Raw genomic sequence first — 25141 nt, forward strand, 5'->3', positions numbered from 1 at the left:
CAACATTGTTACGGACTTTACAAAGGTACGTAAGAGAGCTGATAAAGGTAAATCTAGAGTTGTTTCACGACTTTCTCTACTCCAAATTAATCGTGAAGTTATTAAGAACTCGGGTAGACATCTCGAGAAATCTCTGAATAAGCCGGATTGAAGAATGTCTCATTACTCGAGGACATCTTCTGAAAGAAGTGGCAAAGTCTGTTAAGCCTGTGACAAAGCCTCCATTTGTGCCGTAATCAACCTGAGGGAGCAATTTGCCCCCCCATTGGGGAGCTGTAGATCCCCCCAGGGGCCAGAGGAGGGCCGAATAACTATGATAAGATAGCTTTAATCGATCCCGGGTAACGACAGATATCCCGAGGATTTGAAATAGAGAATATAAATATATATTTTATTTCATTGTCAAAATAGATATTGTTTGGAAGTCAGAGAGATATATTTTGCATTTAAAATTGATGAGAGGAAACTTAGAACATAACACTGTCTGGCCTTGACGAACTCAAAGTCAGATGTCGGACTGACGTGGTGACCTTAGGGGTCATGGGACTTTAATGTTGACTTGAATCTCAGAACACGGGCTGAATCGCACGCCCACGGTCTGTTTTTTTCCGTAATTTCGTGGTGTGATCTGATTGGCTGGGGAGACTTCCACCCCGACCATATACACCACTATTAATACAAATGTCGCGCGAAAATTTGTCAGTTTCAAAGCAGTCCAGCAAGAGTTTGTGCGTAAAACTCGAAGTAACCATCCGTTCCATGAAGACGTGATCCCTCCTCCACCCCTCTGACGCTGTCTGTGAAGGAGATTTTAGGCTTTGAAAAACTTACTAAGAACTGAACGATATTTGTAAAAACATTCGTACATAATTTCGTGAATTAATCCTCATTGAGTAGAATTTCACGTGTCTGTTTTTCTTTCTGTCTGCGACTTCGATATTCGCTTTCAGCATACATGATTCAATGTAACAACCCTCAGAGAAGAACCAGACGATCCGAGCCGAAGTTTCCAGACAATAGGAGTCCTAACTAATTTCATAAGAGAAAGGGGTTACACATTTATGAAATATCACATACAAAACCGATTGAAATGGACAGAGGACAACATGAAAACGGATTTTCCAAAGTTTTGTTCACGGATGAAGTGCATGTCACTCTTGATGGCCAAGATGCTTGGAGTCAGGGATGGGTGCTAGATGGACGACATCGTCATCAGCGTTTAAGGTGCCAACAAGGTGGTGGTGGGATAATAATTTTGGCTGGGATTATCGGAGGTACTTAAGTTGGCCCATGGAGAGTCATAGAAGGTGTAAAAAATGACGTCACCTAGCTTTTCTGAAGGAGCACTTTGAACCATGGCTGAAGATCCAAAGGTTGACGTTCAGAAGAACCATTATTTTTATGCATGATAATGCTCGCTCGCATGCAGCAAACAAAAGCAAAGAGTATTTGCAACAACTGGAGTTCTCTGGACTACAGAAGATGGAGTGGTCTGCGAATTCATTAGATTTGAACCCAATTGAGAACCGTTGGATTATCATGAAGCGACGCCTCTATGCAAGTGAACGCCAATTTAAGAGCAAAGATGAGTTGTGGGACGCTCTCCAAGAGGTATCGCGAAGAATAAATGTTGACGAAATCATAAATTTGACTAATTCTGTGGACCAACGTCTTTTACAAGTCATTCATAAAAAAGGATCGTACATCCCCTACTAATTATGTCAACGTAGAAATTGCTATGTATTTATTGTGTTCTAAACATTTTAATGTTTGAAAATTATTTCAATAAACAAGTTATGGGTATATTATGTTTTTTCTTAACCTCGTTAATAACTTGACACACTAACATCAACAGATATTCCTATCTCCTGTCATAGTTTCGTTAATACTGCTTTAAATACTTTTATTTTCTGACTAGAGTAGCTGAATAATATTGTCAGCACTTTCTCAAAGTTTCATTGATTTTTATTCACTCGTTTCTTAAATATTAAAAAAAATGTAAACTCGTTAATAATTTGATACGCCGTATATATATATAATTTAGAAGTTTCTTTAAAACCTTTTAAATTGTAATGATCTTTTCCTTCGTTGGAACATTATTTTGTCAGTAAATCAGTTAATCTTCCGTATCGCTAAATAATTTTGCTTACATGAACAAACAATAGTATCAATGTTCTTAAAAGAATCTTCAGTTGCTTACCATGAAACACTGTTTTGGAAATTTAAAAATAAAACAGTATAATAAATCATGGCTCCCAAGCAGGGTTGATCAAACATCACCTCTCTTAAAATACACACACAAAAACACATTATTTGAATAATATATATAATTTGGATTATTCAGACTACTATTTTCATGTTGGTTAATTAAAATGTTTTGGCTGATATCCTTTTCGAGCGGTGGTAAAATCTTATCTAACCACACTGAGGAGTCCTCTCACGACGAAAGCCTCATGTATATGGAACACTATATTGAATCTTAAATAGGACCATATCTTTTCCATTTGTACTGTTTTCTGGAGGAGAAAACATTGGATGGCATGTGAATCCAGCGTTTAATTTTATAGCGTTATCTAGTTACAGTGATGAATTTTATTAAGACGAAACACACACACACACACACACACGCGCGCGTCCGCACGCGCGCGTGTATGTGTGTGTGTGTGTGTGTGTGTGACAAAATACTTCTCACATTTTCACTATTTTATGGTTCAACTATGTTTTAGGAGCCTAATACATTGCAGTAAACGAAGAAAACATCACGAATCAATCACGAGAAAAATATATCACTCCAAAAGTCGCAAGTGTTTTCCAGATGTCTATAGTTTACCGGATTTTGTTCCAAGGGTCATTGGATATTTTCAGATCGAAATAGTAGCAGCAACAATCAATCATTTAACTATAGACGTAACTTCTGCCCAAGTAAACCAAGTTTAGCTGGAAACAAGAGATTTGCCAGGTGCGATTGATTCTAAAAAACAAAGACATAGATTGCAAGGAACAAATATATGTTCAGTACGCCACTTATTCAAGTTGTTGAAAGGCAGATGTAAACCCCAAGGATGCAATAAAATTATATTAGTAATTATTTTAATAATAATATGAATTATCGTCGAAACTATGTTGATTTTAATTTTTTTTTTTTTTAATAAATAAATGTTTATTTTAAAAATGTTGCATTATATTGACTATTTGACTTACAAATTCTAATTGAAATTAACAGCGCGTATATCAGGAAAAAATTCTAATTTACGCGAACTAACGACAATCTTACTGATTGGAACATTTGAAAAAAAATCATCGTTTAATTGTTTGCTTTCTAGTGACGCCATGTCACAAGTAATAAAAAAAAAACAAAAAAAACGCAATCTCATTCCATTCATGATGAAGACGTATCTATGTTTTTTACAGATGAGTCACCACTTATCAAGGCCCAGAGGCCACTCAAGGATAAGGGTTAATAAGTGTACAGTGGTCAATGGGACAATGTAATAATTGTTAGTAGTTGAAATTTGGTAAATTAGATTACTTAAGTGGAACTGCTCATCAAGAACTTGTTTACGTTGGACTTGAAGACGACCATATTATAGTCAACCGGAAAGCAGGCAAATAGAAGAGAGTTCCACAGGCGCGCGGTTCTAAGAAAGAAGCTTTGTTCATAGAATCTTCGTTTAGGTTTAAGCACACATAAAGAGGAAATTATTTTTCAGCTAGACGAGTGTTTCTCGTGAAAATTTGGCGAGGGAGGACCATAGATTGGAGCTCAGTGGAACACTTTCCATGAAAATAAGGATACATCAGAGAGAAACTCGCAACATCTCTTCTGTGGGAAAGAGGTTGCAGCGAAGAGAAAAGGACATCCCCTACGAGGCTATGAAGGCTATTTTGAACTCTGTCAAGGCAGAATACGTTTTTTCTAGCAGCTATATCGTCGAAATTAAGTTGATTTAGAATTTTAATTAAATAAATATTAATTAAAAAGAAATTTTATCTTGTATTGATTTCTTGCAATTTTTTATTCAGATTTACACAACTTTTACATCGAGGAAAAATCCCTAAATCAAATAAATTTTCTATTAAGTCAAATAAGCAGTTTTGGAGATTTTATTTTGAAAAATTTTATTCAGGATTACAAGAATAATATTTTTTTCAATTAAAACGCAAAATAATTTATACCGACTTATTTGCTGGGATTCAGTGATGTCATTTTAGGTTTTGCTTTTTATTTGTCAACATGCATTTTAATTTAAGATAGACGAGCCCTATTACATTCACATCATATTACGAGTCACATCACTTGATAATTTTTACTCTAAGGTTATTATTTAAAATATTTTATATTAGCAGTTATCTAGGCCGAACTAAGAAATTAAAAAATGAATTTGAACTACGTACGTTATCACTAGGGCTAAGACAAAAGCATATCTTGTTAATTGTTTTGACTCTCGACCGTGTATCCGTTGATATCGTATATGCTTTTATATAGAGTGATGTGGTCTCGGTTGATTAACTGTGCCTGTGTCAGATATATACTCGAGAGTTAAAGCAATGAAAATAATATGCTGTTGTCATAGCCCTGGTTATTATATTGCTAATAACATGGTATAACATTAGTAAATGAAAATTAGATAGTCGGAAGCCAAATTTCATTTTTCAACTTTAATGCTGTTTGGGTTTAACTTTGTAAATCCGACAATATAACATTGTATTTTATTAAAATTAGATATATTAAAAATCTAGCGCGTAATTTTTGTTTTAAATATAGATGTATGTCCTAAAAGTGAACTAAAGAATTCCCTAAAATAAATTTTGTCATGCCATCTCTAGATGTTCCGAAATTACCCTGGTTCCGGAATATCATTAAAAGATACAATAATTGATTAAATAAATAATGTTAAAGTTCTACTTCCACGAGGAGGCTTATCTCACTACTGATGCAATTCTCTATCTGTATAAGAGCCAAGTACGTCCAAGGATGGAGTACTGCTGACACATCTGGGCAGGAGCTGCTAAAAACAGCCTATCCTGCCTTGACAGAGTATAAAATAGACTTCGTGGTTTAGTGGGGGATGCCCTTTTCTCTTCCCTGCAACCTCTCTCCCACAGAATAGACGTTGTTAGCCTGTCTTTGTTTTATCATTATTTCCATGTCAGGTGCTCGCCTGAGCTCCAATCCCTCGTCTCTTCCCCGCCAATCTTTCACGAGAAACACCCGTCTGGCTAAAACTATTGTCAATAATTTTCCCCACTCGTTATCTGTGCATAAATCCAAACGTAGATTCCATGAGCAAAGCTTCTTTCTTAGAACTGCATGCCAGTGGAACTCTCTGCCGCTTGCCTGTTTCCTACCTGACTACAACTTGGACGTCTTCAAGTCCAACATAAATAAACTCCTGACAAACCGCCCCCTTAAGTAACACACTCTATCAAAACCCCCAATACTAATGATTACTACAATACTATCTCATTGATTACTGTACACGCAATAACCCTTATCCCTGAGTGGCCTTCGGGCCTTGATAAGTGGTGACCCCCATGTAAAAAAAAATCCGCTCTTACCTTGGCAGAGTACAAAACTGTTTTTGCATAATGATGGAAGATCTCTTGTAACCGCTTTGACACAGAAGAAACGTTCCTAATATTTATCGACTCTATCGTTATTTCTATTGATGTTGCTTGACTGAGCTCCATTCTTTGCTAGTTCTTTGTAATAGATTCACAGCAAAAAGTCGTCTCTCTACTACAATTAAAGTGACATTTTGATTCTTCCCCCGTATGACTAGTGCCAAGTAAAATTTCCATCAACAGCATTTTCCTTCCAAAATTTCACATCTATGAACATATTACCACAGGGCTACTTCTATGCGTATTAAAACATGCTTGTAGTCAATTAGTGTCTGCAAATACTCGTTATGAATTGCACCTTTAAATAATCAATCTGATAATCCATCTACCTTATTAAACCTTATCATTGAGCGCCTTTTGGACCTGATAACTGGGCACTTATTAGTATAAAAACGAATTATGTTACCAAAGAATTTTTCTTATATCTTAAATGCCGAGCATATAATCAACCTGGTTTCAATAATTATTACTTTCTATATAGGTGTCATTAGACGCGTTCATTTTACTGTGACAATATAATGTGTTTAGTTTTCTCTGCTTACTATCTCTTTCTCACAGAAGAGACGTTGCGAGTCATTCGTGACAGGTGCTCGACTGAACTTCAATCTATTCTCCCATCCTCTGTAAAACATTAACAACAAACACTCGTCTAACTATCAACCCTCGTCAACTATCAACAATTCCATTACTCATTATCTGTGCCTAAAACTAAATGAAAACTCACAAGCAAAGTTTCTTTCCCAGAACTTATCCACTATGGAACATAATGCTGCAAAGCTGATTCCCGGCTGACTATAACATGATCGTCTTCAAGTCTAATGTAAACAAGTTTTTGTTAAACTGTCCTCTCAAATCATACATTCTGTCCAATTTACACCATTACCAATAATCATGGTGTTGTCTCACCAGTCATTTGACATTCAGGAATCCTTATCCTCGAGTGGCTTTGGGCCTTGATAAGCGTTTACCTCCTTTAAAAAAGTTTAAATTTTCTAACTTACCTTCATGGAAAATTTTAAGGAGCTACACGAATATGCTTGCTTCAGGTTTGCGTTTGTAAAATTGTTCGAAAGTGTTAGACGGATGTATATTTATTTTTTTGAAACTCTTATTCACGCAAAACGAGGCGCATTACTACTTGGACTAAGAGACTACTATTTTAGATCATGTCTACAAAGGACTATGTGAGGAGTTAACCAGCAAAATGTTTGTTCACATTACATTTAAAATTCTACAGATTAGAACAGTCAGAGAAGCAGGAAACAGAGAGGAGCTATTAGAGTAAAAGGCTTTCCAATATCCATGAACATCGAAAGTGCAGAGCTGAGATTTTACTGCTTGACGAGTTAGTCAGGAGTATGTACATCGAGGGGACACAGTGCTATGAGTTCATCGAATCACATTCCATTAAACTACTGGTAAAACAGGCACAGGGATGCGATATTGGGGCGATGGGATAAAAGTTAGAGCTTGACCATTAGTGTGAGATCTATTAGATTCTTTTTGAATCCTGTTTAACAGAGAAAGACGAGTGGCATCAACCCATTTTTGCAGCGGCCTTGGCAATATCCTCAATGTATTTGTTCTGATTTTTTAGTAAACCATTATAGACAAATAAAACGAAATAAAGAATCCACTTCATATTGCGATTTGAAAGTTAAATTTTGGACAAAATCAGTTTTTAACTTACAACCTACGTTTTTAAATGTCACATCTTTAAAAAATTGCTTGATAATGGTTTTTCAATCATTCACTTATTCATTTTTTTTTGTTGAATGTAACTCAGTTGCGAAGAAAAAAACTTATCGGCGAAAAACTCCAGCTCAGATGTGTCAATATTTCATGCATGGGTAAATTGTGGCTTTGTTTTTCTAGCACGGTAGAGGGAACCCGCCTTCTTTGCAATTAGTCCGTAAGGCGCATTCATGTATCATCCACAACTATTTACAGACATGTACTTGCAAAAAAACACCGTCGGTTAGCGGCATTTACTTCCTTTCCATCATAAGAAGGTATGACATAGGGCTATGAAGGTAGGAGGGAAAAGCCAGCGCTCCCGAATACGTACCCTGACTCTGCAAAACTAGCCATGGACAGATTCTCTGGTAGAATCGCCTTTTTCAATTAACAATAAACTAATCAACCCTTAAAGAGAGGAGATAACTCTTGGAAGAGTGTATTTCCTAAAGCAGAACCGAACCATGCCTCACGTCGTCAAAAAGGCCATATAGCTGTCAAATCAGGTTTGTCGGATTGAGTGCCGAGACGAATCTTGACGAGTATGACACTCACCAGACACAGTTGTGTAGCTACCTTCTTACTATTTGTAAGAAAACTCGCATAAACACACACACGTTATAATAATCTAAAATTTACGCGACCAAATGGTATGAGAATTGATTTGTCGATTGTGACAATATTCCTGATTATGTGTCCGAAGCTTATATTTTTTGTAATCATATAAAATGCGTCTTACCTTTTTTATAATGGGCGGCACTCGTGATCGCGAACCGTGGAAATAAAGATTGACCACAATTACGGACAAAAACGTGGACAGCGTGATAAGGATCATGTTCAAACAGTAATAGGCGCCTGCAAAGAGAAAAGACATAGAAAAGGTTTGGTTTATTAAAGTAGTACTTCTGTACGTTGTGACTTTATGTTCTTACCGTGTTTTAATGGTTTATCTTATATTGTTGTCTTTACATCCGCCAGTCAGTCATAAGGCTGCTTACGCTGATGTACTCGTCTCGGCGCGCCAAATGCATAATCAATCAATGTCTTGATAATAGTTTCAGTCTTGAAATTTTTTTTTTTAAATGCACTTCATAATTTTCAATACTATTATTCCTGTTCGGAATATTTTTTGTAGAGGAATATCTCACTGTTTTTTGCGTTAAATATCAATTTTACATAAAACTGTCACTGATTCTTTCATTTAATACTGCTGAATAAGTGTTTAAAATTCTATATTTTCATTCGTTAAAAAGTTGATTCCCGATTACTTTTAAACTAGCGGGACGTGTGGAAATTCCACAGGGGCTGGTTCATCTTCTATCTATCTTCTTCTATCTATCTATCTATCTATCTATCTATCTATCTATCTATCTATCTATCTTCTTCTATCTATCTATTCTATATAAATAAAATGAACTCATTTTTTCCCCTCCAACTTTGACCTTAATAGGATTAAAAATCATGACATTACATGCAAATGTAATGCGTACAGACTGTAGCACATTATCTGAGGTTTGCTATAGGCCTATTACCTCTACAGTTCCTCGAAAATTGTACATTCCTATATTTTTCCGGTGAGAGTCCACTGCCAAAATCGCTTAGATTCAATGGAAGTTGCAACATCGTTTCTCTCTATTAGATTCCTCCTTTCCCCTCTCCCCATTTACACCACAGCGGATGCGTTCACAAGGATATAAAAACATTTTCACAGTCTATTTTGGTTACAGGTTACATGTTTCCCAAAATTGACTGCGAAAATGCTTTTATACATTCTGAACACATTTTAAATATATTTTAAATATTTTACACTTTGAAATAATTTCAGAAGAGGACGCTACACAGAACTTCTGAAACGCGTAAAAAACTATCTCAATGATGTCAAAACATTATTACAATGATCTAAATATGATACCTTTTATATGAAAAATCAAAACACGGAATAATAAAATGGTATTAAAAATACATAGCAATTGTTGGTGACCTTTCTTATTTAAATATACATTTTTCTCTCGTTGGAATCTCTCAACCAATTATATATATAACTTATACGCATAAGCCTGAAGAATCCTAGAGTGGATGAAACGCGGAATATTGAGTGTAGCTTAATCGCCATATACATTTTATAAATTACTAACTATCCCTACCTATGTATTGAGCACTTTTGAAGTAAATACTTCAAGTTTACGCATAAATTTATACTTTTGTATATTAATTTTATGTGAGTAAATGAAGTGTATATATATATATATATATATATATATATATATATATATATATATATATATATATATAAGTAAATTTTTGGTACAGCAAAATGGAAGGAGAAATTTCAGAGGAAACATAATTTAATTTAAATACCAAAAAACAAGAAATGGGCAGGTGAAATTAAAATTTCCTTAACGCCTTATCGTCTGACCCTCTAAGAGGAAACGTCAGAATGATAAATTAAAAACTAAGAAAACGAATGAGGGAAGAGGAGAATTTTGGTTTCAGTTGGAAGAACAGTGAAAAAAAAAAAAAAAAAAAAATTCTCACTGTTCAGGTGGTTTTAAATCAATGAATATCTCCAATTTGTAGACAAATTTTAAATCAATGAATATCTCCAATTTGTAGACAAAAGATTCTGAAACATCAGTTGGAGATATTCATTGATTTAAAACAACCTGAACAGTGAGAATTTTTTTTTTTTCACTGTTCTTCCAACTGAAACCAAAATTCCCCTCTTCCCTCATTCGTTTTCTTAGTTTTTAATTTATCATTCTGACGTTTCCTCTTAGAGGGTCAGACGATAAGGCCTTAAGGAAATTTTAATTTCACCTGCCCATTTCTTGTTTTTTGGTATTTAAATTATATATATATATATATATATATATATATATATATATATATATATATATATATATATAACTTGAGTTCCTTCAGCTATAATCGAAACCGAAACCAAAACTTATGAAGAATTCTTGATAATTTTTTTTTTTAAATAAAAAACAGATTACTTAGGTGCTATCAGCTAAAATCAAAACCGAAACCAAGACTTATGAAGAATTCTCGATAACATTATTAAAAAAAAATAGATTATTGGAGTGCCATTAGCTATAATCGAAATCAAAATATATGAGGAATTCTTGGCAAAATTATTTATAAAAAAATAGATGACGTTAGTGCCATCTGTTATAATCGAAATCGAAACCAAAATTATAGAGAATTCTTAGTAAAATTATTTGTAAAAACAATTAAATGACTTGAGTACCATCAGCTATAATCGAAACCAAAACTTATAAAGAATTCTTGGTAAAATCATTTATGACAAGAAATTGTAGTACAAAACAATTAAACGACCCGGATGTAAGCGTGACACAGAAAATAACACACACGCCATCGTATTAATATATTGATTACGCAGTCGAAAAAATCTTTTGATATAATTTGAAAACGGTGTCTATTTCTGAACATTTTTTTTACATCTTTTCACCGTAAAAAAAGCGTATTGCCACTTGGACGTAAAGGGCTACTATTTGGCATTGTGTGTAGCAGGAGATTGTAAGGAGTTAAGTAGCGAGATATCTGTTCACATTACATTTAAACTTGCAAGTGTACAGGGAAGCAGGAAACAGGGAGGGATTACCAAAATTTAGTAGTCCGAGGGATGAGACTATTATAGTAGAAAGGTTTAAGGCATATAGGGATCTCAATAATGAAAGGGTGGCATTTTGCTGCTTGTCCGGTTAGTCGGGAGTATTTATGCCGATGTGACACAGGTCCTATGAGTTCGTCAGAGTACATTTCATTAAAGTAATTGTAAAACAGACATAGAAACGGAACATTACGACGATGAGACAGAGGTTGGAGCTTGGCCGTTAGTGGGGAGTTGGGTAGCGAGATGCCTGTTTACATCGCATTTAAATTTCTGTATGTCAGTAAAGTCATTTGAGCAGAAAAGAAAGGAATTTTATTATATATCTTAAAAAAATTCCAGTTAGGTGCATTATTATGATGGCGACAATCTTAAAAAAATATAAAGCAAAGCGAGGAAGATAAATGTTCGCAATTTAAAAGGAGATTTACCATTCTGTATCTGTCTCACTTTATTTGATTAACTACACTTTGTGGCCACTTCATGTATTTCTGTAAATATATGTGCTTCTTGCCTATACGTGACTTACAGATTACTTGCCAAAATGTCGGCGAAAAAAAAAGACCCCTCCTTATACAAAACTGCCTAGTTAAGGATACAGGAATGAATGTTTTTGGCTAATTTTTCGATATTTGTCGTCCAAAGGATCGAGCGAGAAAACAATACCGATCTCGTGAGAATCCGTTGCGTGTGTCGAAAGATTTTGCGAGACATACAAACACACAAACATTGCCTTTATATGTTAGATTTCTTTTTACTTTGTTTCTCGCTTATTCTTTGTAATTTAAGTTTTAATTTAAATTAATTTCAAAATCAATCATTGAATCCAGAGCAACGCCGGATCGTCACAGCTGGTAATTACTTTATAATGTTATTACTATCCTCTTTTAAATAAGCATAATTAAAATAGCAACTTATATGTTTAAATAAATATTTTTGAAAATAACACGATATATATATATATATATATATATATATATATATATATATAAAATCAGAGTTATAAAATTAGAGATGTACAATTTGAAAACAGAAACGTAGTATACTCACGAATAATTTAGCACAATGTAGCAGCAGTGCAATATCTATATTATTAGGCATTTTTATGCTGATGCGTACGTTATCACCTTCTTACTCTTTTTTTAAAAAAGATCGAAAGATCGCTGAAGAGGTAAAAGAATTTGAAAAAAATAATCTAATATACATTTTATTGGCCTTTCGACTCGGATCACCGTGAAGTATTTGTTCTTTCAACAGATGGTACAGTAACATCGTGGGAACTGTCTTCATGTCGAACGTCCACAAAATAAAATACATTTTAAAGAACGGCAGCAATATACAACAAATAAAGTACATCCAAAGCATGCTCACTTTGCTCACTCAACAAAGACTCCGGTGGTTTGGCCATGCCAGGCGAATGGACGGTGGGGCATCACAAAGAATATTCTTTATCGTAAATTTGCAACCAGCTCCCGACAGCAACAAGGATATCTACAAACGAAATATGAGGACATGTGGCATCGAACCAACAGGCTAGAAATCCGTGACCGCAGACCATTTGAAAACAGCTATAAAAGCATACGTCAAAGGAAAAGGATAGAACAGCAGTAGAGAGAGAATACAAAGATAGAGCACAGATGGTAGAAGACTGCAACAGAGCTCTCGCAACCAGACACCACTTACACCTGTGACATCTACAACAGAGTCTGTCGATCCACGATAGGCTTGAATAGTTAAGGCAGGCGCTGCAATTTAGCACGGACTAATCTGAGGCGACGAAATCCAGACAGACGTTAACAATCAACAACAATATTAAAAACGATGAACTATTCTTTATTTTTAGCAAGAATGAAATGGTGAACAAACGTGAAAGCATGTATTTCATCGTCGTATGTTCATATTATTTGGATTGCTTGGACTATTGTTCGCATCTTGAGTGTTATTTGTACAATGTTTCGATCATTGTAACCTCCGACCTTCTTCAGGCGTATATTGCCGAACTGAGTATCTTTCTGTCGAACGTGGGAATCTGCATGGAATTTCAAACGAAATCCTTTATTCAGCCGCCGGATGCAGCATCCCTCTCTCTCTCTCTCTCTTTCTCTCTCTCTCTCTCTCTCTCTCTCTCTCTCTCTAGTACGACGTTTAGGAGCCTTAAACCTATTTTTGTTTCTAGATGTAAATATCACAATTTATTACTACATTATTATATTATCATACTGTTATATTATAAATGAAAAAAGGATTTGGTGAAAAAAAGGTAATTATTTATTGTAATATTTATAGGCACCCATCATCCCCAAAATAATTCAAAGTACACGCGAAGAATCCGCCTTAAGTCACTGTGTTTGGAATACCACCCAAGACGAGAACAATAATCGGAGGAATCCAAATGATATAAACAATCAAACCTCATAAAATTCAGACGTGTGCCATCACGTTTTTGAAACACGTGTTTAGCAAATGAGCCGCGGACGGTGCAACTACATTGTCGTAAACACGTAAACACAATTGATAATCTGATGTTGTTTTGATCTCTATAAAATCCATCCATGTAAATAGCTTTCCAAACATGCAATCTTTTCAGACTGAAAATTTTAACATTCATTTTTTAAACAATAAAACAATGCGGGTTAATTCCTATTTCAATCACCTAAATTGCTTAAAGGTCTTGCTTTAGTTAAATAATAAATTATTTTATTAATTCTTTTTGAGTATGAGTGTGTATGATTACACATTAAAAAAAATGATCGCATTATTTCATTACTCGTATTATTTTGATTCTCAAGTTCAACAGAAAGAAGATCGGAGGGTTCGCTGACCGAAAAGTTGTGAAAATAACACTAACAATGAGAATAGTAGTCAGAAGAATCCAAATTAAAACGACTAATTAACATCCATCTAAAATATTCAAAAGTGTAATATTTTTTATTACCTTTTCTCATAGATTTTTGAGAGTTCACTTGGAAACATCTCTATTATATGGAAGTCATTTTGTGTGCATGTGAGTTCCTTCCTCACAGGTTTCGAAACGGCTGAGCCTATGTTTTGAAAATTTCACACAAAGCTAATTTATATATCTGACAGTGTTCTTTGATATTTTTTGTACAGAAATCAATCCGATAAATATCGGAACCCAAAAAAAATCAGATATTAAAAGTAGTCTTTCCCTTTTAAAAAGAAGAATTTTTATCGAGGAATATTTTACGTTACACCGTCCAATAAAAAATAATAAAATCTCAGAAAACCATTTCTTCTTAAAAAACAGATTAAGTGTTATCTGGAGATATAGCTCAGCGGTAGAGCATTCGACTACAGATCGAATGATTTTCTGTTCAAGCCCGGGTGTACATCACCGTTTTATTAAAAACTTTTCTTATCAATGAATTCAATTTACGATAAAAGAGATTACCATTTAAAATCGCTGCAAATCATTTCTTCGTTTGCTTATTTTAAAGCTAAACATTAATTAGAAGTAACTTTTCCAGGGCATTCATCGACAAGCTCAACTATAGGTGATATTCTGAGCAAACACAGACGAAATTTTATGAACGACATTATCATTATTATTATTTTTTTTTTTTGCGAATTAGTCCATCACGCAAATTATTCCTAATAATATATAATAATCAATAAATGATTGATTCTATAATAATACATACGCAATCTGCATAAATTGAAATATCATATTTAAGCGTATTGTTCGATCGGGCGACATCGGGCGGCCAGCTAGTTACCTTATATTTCGATCTAGTTCGTAAAAAGTGAAAAAGAAAAGAAAAGAAAAAATACAACGATAACAACGGACAACGCCAGGTATGTACAACTGGTTATTTACTAAAGAAAAGGTCAACTCACCAATGAGAGGAATCGCAGAAGCTGCTGGTGGTGTGGACTCTGCTAGCAACAGCAGTAAAACAAAGAAGGCAACAAAAATATTCATTCCTGTGCGAAATAAAATAAGAATAGTTATTCAAATATTCCGAAAAGGAATTCCATGCCATTTTTCTTTTACCAAAAATGTCTTAAAGTAACAAATGAACAAAATTATATACGCACACATAAACATACATACATACAAAATTATATACGCACACATATACATACATACATACATATAGGCTGATTGCTTTTTTGTCATCTCTTCAGTTAACTGCTGTGCGGCTGTCTTACAAGCTCAGTCTTACACGTCTAAATTTGTAACACAAACACTTTCTTGGTAAATGTGCTTGCATGATAATACTATGTGCGCACGTAGGTGGCTTTTTAATCCAACTTCAGTCTGAAACGACCGTTTAAATATGTGACACAAAAAACTTTCCTGGAAAGAGTGCTTGCATGATAATACTATGAATATCCGAATATCCTGTCAGTACACTCTTAGACTAACAAAGATACATATATGCATACACATATATAAAACTTCTGTCTCTCTCTTTCTCTCTCTCACACTCACATACTCTCTCCCTTACACACATACACTCTCTCTTTCACACACACCCACATACACACCCACGCATATATATATATATATATATATATATATATATATATATATATATATATATATATCGAGTAATCGTAAAAGTTCTGTTCAAATTGTAATTCTTCGAAATTCAATATTAAGTAAGAACGTCTAATGAAACTAAACAAAATAATACCCGTCTCAGGAAAGGCAAATTTAATTTCCCGAACAGACAATATTTTCATCACTTTTATGTTGCCTTGCGAAGATTAAAATCAGGATACAATGCTACTAAAACATATGTTTAGAATCTTTATGCCAATGTTTATAAGGATCCATTATATGATTCCGATTATTTATTGAACACTATTATTAACTCCGGAGTTTCATCAAATAACAATACAACTGCGCTTACTCTCTCTCTCTCTCTCTCTCTCTCCCCCTCTCTCTCTCTCTCTCTCTCTCTATATATATATATATATATATATATATATATATATATATATATATATATGTATATGTACACACACACACATATATAAAATTAGTCTACTCGCCAATTTTTGTCATTGATAGCTTTTTTCAACATCACAAATAATTAAACTTAATTTTGCTCTAAATGTGCTTTTCATTCGCGTATGTTCTCATAAATAAAATGTTCTTACTTTTCTTGTTCTCATAAATAAAATGTCCTTAGCTTTCCTTGAAACTAATACTTTATTGGCTATTTTATTTCTCTGCAGCGGTTTCCTACGGAACTACGCTTCTGGTCGCCACTCGCGACCCTAAATCAGCTACAGTAATTTGAAAGCAGATTATAAAACTCACAAGTAAATGTTACGACGTGAATTTAATTGATTCTTACTGTTCTTTAACTTTCACAATTTCAAATAACGTACTGCCGCCTATAAAAAAAAATGTAGTTGCTCTCCACCGAAAACAAATTAAGATATAAAGTCGGTTTCTGCCGCGGAGAAAATGAATCATTCTGAAAACGGTGAACTATTCTTTATTTTTAGCAAGAATGAAATGATGAACAAAGGTGAAAGCATGTAATTAATTTTGTCGCATCCGTTTGGCATAATGAGTTAACTGTTCGTTAATGAGAGAGCAGTGTTCAATCCTCTCTTGAGTCATAGAAAATACCCCAAAACATATTTGATATCGCCTTGCTAAACAATCAGTATTATAAAGTTAGATTCAAGAAAAAGTAGGATAATATCGCAAATTCGTGTAGTGATTAATGAGAAAAAGCCTTTGGATCGTCCCCGACTATGGTCGACCACTTCACTTTACTCGCTTATGCATTTACTATTGCCTGTTTACTGTTGGCACAAAAAACAAACAGAAAACCTTGGAAGTAATGAAATTTTATTGTGAATATCGATTAATACAATTGGCAATATCTTCTTTTAGCCTTGTCTAAACTTAAGTCCAATTTCGTTGGCAGCAATGTCGAAAATTAATTCATACTAACGATTTATATTAAAATAAGCACATACTGACGACGACGACGACGACGATACTGTTGACGTCTGTATTTAATAAAAACTATTTCATAGTTTCTTTAAAATAATTTGTTTTAAGGAATATTGAAATCCATGGTTTATTTACAAATAAGTTTCTTCTAAGTAATTGTGAAAAATATTTCCATTTAACTTTAAATATCAGCTTTGATACTACTACTACTACTACTACTACTACTACTACGAATAATAATAATAATAATAATAATAATAATAATAATAATAAGAAGAAGAAGAAGAAAAATAAGGATTTTCTCCTTTTTGTAAACCATCATTCACTTAGTAATGCATAAACAGATTTCGTTTTAAATATTTATTGATACCCCCTCATCCTCGTCCTCCTAATACTACTGACACAATAATAATAACATAATACGTCATTTTCGGAGTAATGGCGAAACCCATTATTTTAATACAAATATTTGGAAAACTACTTTATTTTAACTTTCTCGTATACTGCTGCTACAACAACAACAACAACAACAACTACTACTACTACTACTACTATCATCAATAATAATATTAATGTTTTTCTACAACGTAATTTACTTTATAATGCAGAAATACACTTTAGTTAAATATCGCGTATACTACTTCTACTACTACTACTAATCTTCATAACAACTTCATTGCATACACCCAAAGGTCAAAACATTGAGGAAACAAAACTAAGTAAAAAAATGTAGTAATACACTATTATTAATGATAATTTATTATTAAAAACTAAGTGCATGACTCGATGTTTTCCATGAATAATCAATTCAGACAGGCAATTATGTTGAACAAGACTAAATATTAATCTATTATGAAGATTACTTGAAAATCATGAACGTAGGTGAAATATTTTAACTTATAACAGCTAATTATACTTTTGTTTTCAGGCAATGTTGCAAGCGGCCTTTTGTTTAGCATTTCTCATTATGAAAATGTCCCTAAAGTTCATTGCATTAAAATACTTTTAACATTTACAATTGGTCATAATACTTTTACAGCATTACATATCTCATTTAAATTTCTAATGTCTACTGAATAAAATGCAACTATTGACAAAAGAAATTAAACAAATAAATTAACTATTTATTCAAATTCTACGAACTCGCAGTGCTCGATTACAAGAATATAAGATTGGTATATACCGTCAAGTCAGAATAGTGTACGGAGAATGAGCGAAACACAAACACACATTTTCTTTCTCGCATTTTGCTTATCCATTTAATTTTTTACTTATACAAATTGAGCATGCGATGATCATTTGTACAGAATACACGTGACATTTAGGCAACTGCATTTGTTTCTATCTTTGTCATATATGACATATATCTATATGGAATAGTGAATAAACGTGGCAATAAAGACACAAATGCATCACTAAATCAGAACCACGGCATTTGGTGTAAATAAGCTTTATTGAGCAGAAAACGAAGTTTTTATACAGTGAAGCGTGAATGGTACTCCAGAGAAGCGAAGTATGTAAGGTGAAGAGGCAGGGGGAAACGTAACTGGAAGTTGTATGGGTGTGGCGGAGAGTGCTGATTAAAGACTTAAGTAGATGAGAGGAAAGTGTAAGGCGAGAAAAGAAAGGGAAATGAGTTCTGCGCGTTAGGGAGAAATGGAACTAGAGTGAGCAAGGTGGTGGATAAAGTGGCTATGACAAATGCCAGAGAAAAAGCTCGTGGAAAAATAATATTGAACTGTACGCAGACTAATGAATCTATTTATGTTTTGTACGCGATCATTTCGCATAGGTTTTCAATTTCGATTTTCTACATAATTTACAACAGAAATCTTCATTTTCGAGTGAAGAAATATCTGCGATTGTGCTATAAAACTAACAAGAAAAAAGGCGTGAAAAAACTACACCAATAAATTAATTAGCAAATAATCGTTACCAAACGCAATAAATTTTACATTTTTACTTATCTGTATATTTTGTGTTTATTGATTATAAGATGTATTATCTATTAATTTGTTACCGTTAATTTTACTTAGCCAAAGTAGGTAATTTTTTGTGTTTGGTAACAATTTTTTGTTATCTATTTGTTTTTACACCTTTTTCTTGTTAACTATACTGCACCATCACCGAAATAATATATCCTGTATTTAAATCAATTACTTTCACTGTTTATATATAATTTATTTCCACCATTACAAACTTGACTTAAACACTTGTTCTAAATGTACATGTGTAAGTTGTAAGAATAAATAAAAAATGGTATCAAACTCTACTATTTCCTAAAACTGTCGGTTATTTCCTATTCCAGTCCCCTAAATTATTTAGAGTTTCCCCATTAATCCAAGTTATTTATATTTGGAAAATATATAGAATAGTTAATAGTCGAGAGATAGCAAAGAAAAAATAAAAGCAATAGATAATTTATATCGAACGCAGTAGATTTAAATTCCCTACCGATTCGCACCATTTTATTACGTGGAAACTATTTGTAATATTTTTTTTATTTAAGAGTTTGATTTTGATAAAAGATGTCTTATCGGCGTACGAAAAAATGGTGATTGCTTGACTTCGGCTGACTTCATGCTAAAAAGATAGTACAAGATGACTTACCTTACCATTAACACTAAGTCCGAGTGGCAAGCCTCCTAACACAAACATTCATAAAACTACACGTAATCGCGTAAGTTTGGCAAATCTCAACTATATCTCAACTGTCATTGTTTTTTTTTTTATATCGATAAGATACTTTTTTTTAAAAATAAAATTTGGAAATAAATATTTGTTTTACAAACAGTTTCATAACGTTGTATGTATACGGACCGGTAGACATTATGTTTGTCTATAGATTATTGTTTTCTTTGTTGTTTACGAGGTCTTCGATTGTTAACTATTCTGTATTTTACTCTTTCTTTGACTAATGCTACCAGATCAGACTGTCTAAAGATACCAGCTCCCTGACCTAAAACGTATTGATATTATTGACCTAAAACGCATTGATGTTATTGTTTTTTTGTCTTTGTAAAACTTAATCCTCTGTAAAAACAAAAACAACAATTTTCCTCTACAAACAACCAAACCAAACGAAACCAAACCAATTAGCAAAAAGCATGAATAAATATTTGAAAATCTAAAGAACTTGAAGTATAAAAACTTATACCCAAATGATCGGATTTGGTATTAAATAACCTGAAAAGGGTTAATATGTCGTAAAAAACCATGAAACCGAACAAAAATTGCACCGTACACGTAGAACGTCTGGGCAAGAGCGACTCGGCGCGCCCTACCCTACCTTAATAGAGTTCAAAGAGTTCAAAACTGTATTCGAAATCTAGTAGGTGATGCCCTTTTCTCTTCCCTACAACCCCTTTCCAACAGAAGAGACACTGCAAGCCTGTCTCTGCTCTATCATTATTTTATGGCAAGTGCTCGTCTGAGCTCTAATCCATGACCCCTCCCTTTGCCGGACTTTCAAAAAAAAAAAAAAAAAAGAAGAAAAACACTCGACTAGATACATCACCAATTTCTCTCACTCTCTATCTGAACTTAAATCTGAACGCAGATTCCATTAACAAAGCTTATTTTCTAGAACTGCCTTCAAGTCCAACGTAAACAAGTTCTTGTTGAACAGTCCCCTTAAATAACCAAATTCTAACCAACTTACACCTTAACGATTACTACACTACCACCTTACATTCATTCATCCTTATCCTCGAATGATCTTTGGGCCTTGATAAGTGGTGACTACAAAGAAAAAACTAGACCGAAAAAATATAGTTGTCATTGTTTCGCATATAAAAAACAAAGCACGATTGTTTACTTGCAAAAACTTTCATAAGATTCTAGCGTATTTCATGGCTGAGTCTGGCAGTCTCCTTAAACGCCAAGCATATTAGTCGAAGTTACGATCTCGACAATCAATCCGAAAGAAAGTGGACTATTGTGACTGTGCTGGCGTTTCTTGGTCCGAGGAATAGTTCTGTGCAATCCTATATGATGTCCACCCTCTCAAGTTTTACTCCCCCTTTTTGATAAGGAGTCAGTTTATTGCTAATCCCATGAGGTATACATATCGGGAAATGCAGAATGGGCTTATCATGCATTTTTGTGGGCCTGAGTGTACCCCCTCTGGTACCCTGCTTTTCAATCTCTACCTTCCGGACTAGTATCATATTTTACTGTGGTGACAATAGAGTAAATGTAAGGCTGAGTCCGTATTTATCCCCCTACCACAGCAGGTAGATTAGGCATAAGATAGATTAGACGGAAAGTGGGATTGAAAAGCCGGTACCCTCGAAGAGGTGCACTGTGATCCGCAAAAAGGGCCCGCGTAATCTTGTCGACATTCTTTGGTAGGGGTGCCTCAGTAAACAATTAACCGCTGCTCAAAGAGAGAAGGTAAAGCCTGGGAGGATGAACCTCGTAGAACTGCACAAGACCAGCAACATACTGCAATCAACGGAGAAAGGCCATTTAAAAAATGTCCAAGACTGTTGATTTTACTGCTAATGGCAAAATGTCACGGCTGAGTTAAGCTAACCGGAAGTGTTCGGTGTCTTTTAACTAATATATGCTGTAAACGTGATACATTACATCTTCCACTGTTTAAGATCCATTGGCATATGGTTGGATTGCAGAAAGAATTGTGAATTGTATTAACGATTCTATTGGTTGCCCTTTTTCACTATGTACTTTGCTTGTTTCTTGTAAGAAATAGCCTATTCTGTGATGTTCAAGTCTAAAATCGTAGTTTATAGGCGCCACTAAACCTGGCATTTTTATGGGCCAATTTCTTTTCTAGCTGCTTATTTTATCATAAAAAAACCAAAGTCTCGCCCCAAAACAAATAACAATATCGAATAATTTTGAGATGCGCCCATTAAATATGTGCGGTTAGCAACGAGACGAAATAATATTTCTAACTTTCCGTGTATCTAAAAGTGAATTTCAAAATTAAGCGTGACAGACCTATCAAAATGCTATTTCAAACTTAAGAGTGACAGATATACAAAACTATAATTCCAAACAAACATGACAGATTTATGAAAATATTATTTCAAACGTAAGCGTAAAAGACAAATGAAAATACTTTTAAAACTTAAGTGTGAAAGAACGTCTAAAATGCGTGACAAAGAATACAGATATTTCAAGTTTAACCGAAACAGACTAGCAATAATTCTATTTCAATGAATTTTCTCAATAATCTTACAACATACTTTTTTAAACTTGATAAAGTAACGGAATGCTATTTCTAACTTTAGCGTGACAGACCAACAAAACGCTCTTTAAAACTCAAACGTGAGAGACTTAAGCGGTAGAGATCAACAAACATGCTATTTCTAACTAAAGCGTGACAGACCTACAAAAATGCTATGTCTAACTCAAGCGTGACAGACCAAGAAAATGCTATTTCTAACTTAAGCGTGACAGACCAACAGAAATACTCTTTGAAACTCAAACTTGACAGACAAGCGTGGTAAGTAGGGGAAATGCTATTTCTAACAAGTGTGACAGATAAAAAATGCTATTTGTAACTGAAGTGTGACAGACCAACAAAAATAGTCTTTGAAACTCAAACGTGACTGACCTAAGCGTGGCAGATCAACAGAAATGTTATTTCTAACTTTAGTGATACAGACAACACAAATGCTACTTCTTCCTTAAACGTGACAGACTAACAGAAATTCTCTTTCAAACTTAAACGTGACAGAATTAAGCATAGCAGATGAACAGAAGTGCTATTTCTAACTTAAGCGTGGCAGATAAAAAATGATTTGTCTAACTTAAACGTGACAGAACAACAGAAATGTTATTTTTAGCTTTAGCGTGAAAAACCAACAAAAATGCTATTTTTAACTTAAGGGTGGCAGACAACAGAATGCTATTTCTAACTTAAGCGTGACAGATCAACAAAATTTCTAAATTAAGCATGACAGACCAATCAAAAATGTTATCTTAATGAATTTTCTCAATTCTCTTACAAGATACTTTTTTAAACGTGAGAAAGTTACAAAATACTATTTCTAACTTTGGCGTGACAGACCAACAGAAATACTCTTTAAAACTCAAACAGGACAGATTTACAGTACTATTTCAAATTTAAGCCTCGCTTATCAACAGAAAGGTATTTCTAACTTAAGCGTGACAGACTAACAGAAATACTATTTCTAAATGCCCAACCCTCATTTCAATCTCAAATCCAAACTAAATTCTTCAAAAATAAACACGAAAAGAGAATAATTTTATGCGAGAAATACAGTTAACCAATAACGTTCTCGCATATCGTCACCTTGAGTTTCACTTTTAATAAAAGTTGATGGCTTAATAGTTCAGGTAAAACTTCAACTTTGTATAAAAAATAGACTACGCTTTTTTTATTTGTAACTAGATACAAGTTGTACCAAACAGAAATGAAACCAAGTTCTGGTAAGTGAGCAACAAAATATTAAAAAAAAAAAAATTTTTTTTAATTGTTTTGAAATTTAATGGAAATTTGTAAGTAAAACACAAAAACAGAAAAAATCCAACAACCGTAAAAAAGCGCGGTATTAATTTTCTTTTTCTTTTGCATTTCTTGACGGTATCTAAATAATGATAAATAAATTTGCATCAAAATTGCCAAAATGTTAATATTTATTCATATGAATACATATTATATTAGATATATTAAAAATGTTAATATTCATTCATATGAATACATATTATATTAAATATATTAAAAATGTAAACATTTATTCATATGAATACATATTATATTAGATATATTAAAAAATGTTAATATTTATTCATATGAATACATATTATACTAAATATATTAAAAATGTTAATATTTATTCATATGAATACATATTATATTAGATATATTAAAAATGTTACAATTTATTCATATAAATGCATATTATATTAAATATATTTAAAATTTTAATATTTATTCATATGAATACATATTATATTAGATATATTAAAAATGTTACTATTTATTCATATAAATACATATTATATTAAATATATTTTAAATGTTAATATTTATTCATATGAATACATATTATATTAGATATATTAAAAATGTTAATATTTATTCATATGAATACATATTATATTAGATATATTAAAAACTGTTAGTATTTATTCATATGAATACATATTATATTAGATATATAAAAAATGTTAGTATTTATTCATATGAATACATATTATATTAGATATATTAAAAATGTTAATATTTATTCATATGAAGACATATTATATTAGATATATTAAAAATGTTAACATTTATTCATATGAAGACATATTATATTAGATATATTAAAAATGTTAATATTTATTCCTATGAAGACATATTATATTAGATATATTAAAAAATGTTAATATTTATTCATATGAATACATATTATATTAAATATATTAAAAATGTTAATATTTATTCATATGAATACATATTATATTAGATATATTAAAAATGTTAACATTTATTCATATGAATACATATTATATTAGATATATTAAAAATGTTAATATTTATTCATATGGATACATATTATATTAAATATATTAAAAATGTAAGTATTTATTCATATGAATACATATTATATTAGATATATTAAAAATGTTAACATTTATTCATATGAATACATATTATGTTAAATATATTAAAAATGTAAGTATTTATTCATATGAATACATATTATATTAAATATATTAAAAATGTAAGTATTTATTCATACGAATACATATTATATTAGATATATTAAAAAATGTTAATATTTATTCATATGAATACATATTATATTAGATATATTAAAAATGTTAATATTTATTCATATGAATACATATTATATTAGATATATTAAAAATGTTTACATTTATTCATATGAATACATATTATATTAAATATATTAAAAATGTTAATATTTATTCATATAAATACATATTATAATAAATATATTAAAAATGTAAGTATTTATTCATATGAATACATATTATATTAGATATATTAAAAATGTTAACATTTATTCATATGAATACATATTATATTAAATATATTAAAAATGTAAGTATTTATTAATATGAATATATATTATATTAGATATATTTAAAAATGTTGATATATATTCATATAAATACATGCTAATGTAAATATTCATTCATATAAATACATATTAACAGTACTTATTCATATAAATACATATTAACGTTAATATTTA

At 32.4% G+C, this 25141-nt stretch overlaps 1 protein-coding gene across 6 annotated transcripts in view; it reads right to left on the reverse strand.

Moving 5' to 3' along the window:
- The window catches only part of LOC145254863 (neuronal acetylcholine receptor subunit alpha-10-like), a 443498-nt gene that overhangs the window by 30039 nt on the left and 388318 nt on the right, over positions 1-25141 (reverse strand). For all 6 annotated transcript variants that reach the window (XM_080113724.1, XM_080113726.1, XM_080113728.1 and 3 more), the window contains 2 exons: positions 14855-14941; positions 8102-8217 (listed from right to left, as the gene is read on the reverse strand). In XM_080113724.1, the coding sequence (XP_079969850.1) occupies positions 8102-8217; positions 14855-14941 (203 nt within the window). The remainder of the gene's footprint in view (positions 1-8101; positions 8218-14854; positions 14942-25141) is intronic.

Source organism: Euprymna scolopes, chromosome 30 (assembly GCF_053919585.1).
Source record: "Euprymna scolopes isolate OS-2025 chromosome 30, ASM5391958v1, whole genome shotgun sequence".
Lineage (NCBI taxonomy): Eukaryota > Metazoa > Mollusca > Cephalopoda > Sepiida > Sepiolidae > Euprymna > Euprymna scolopes.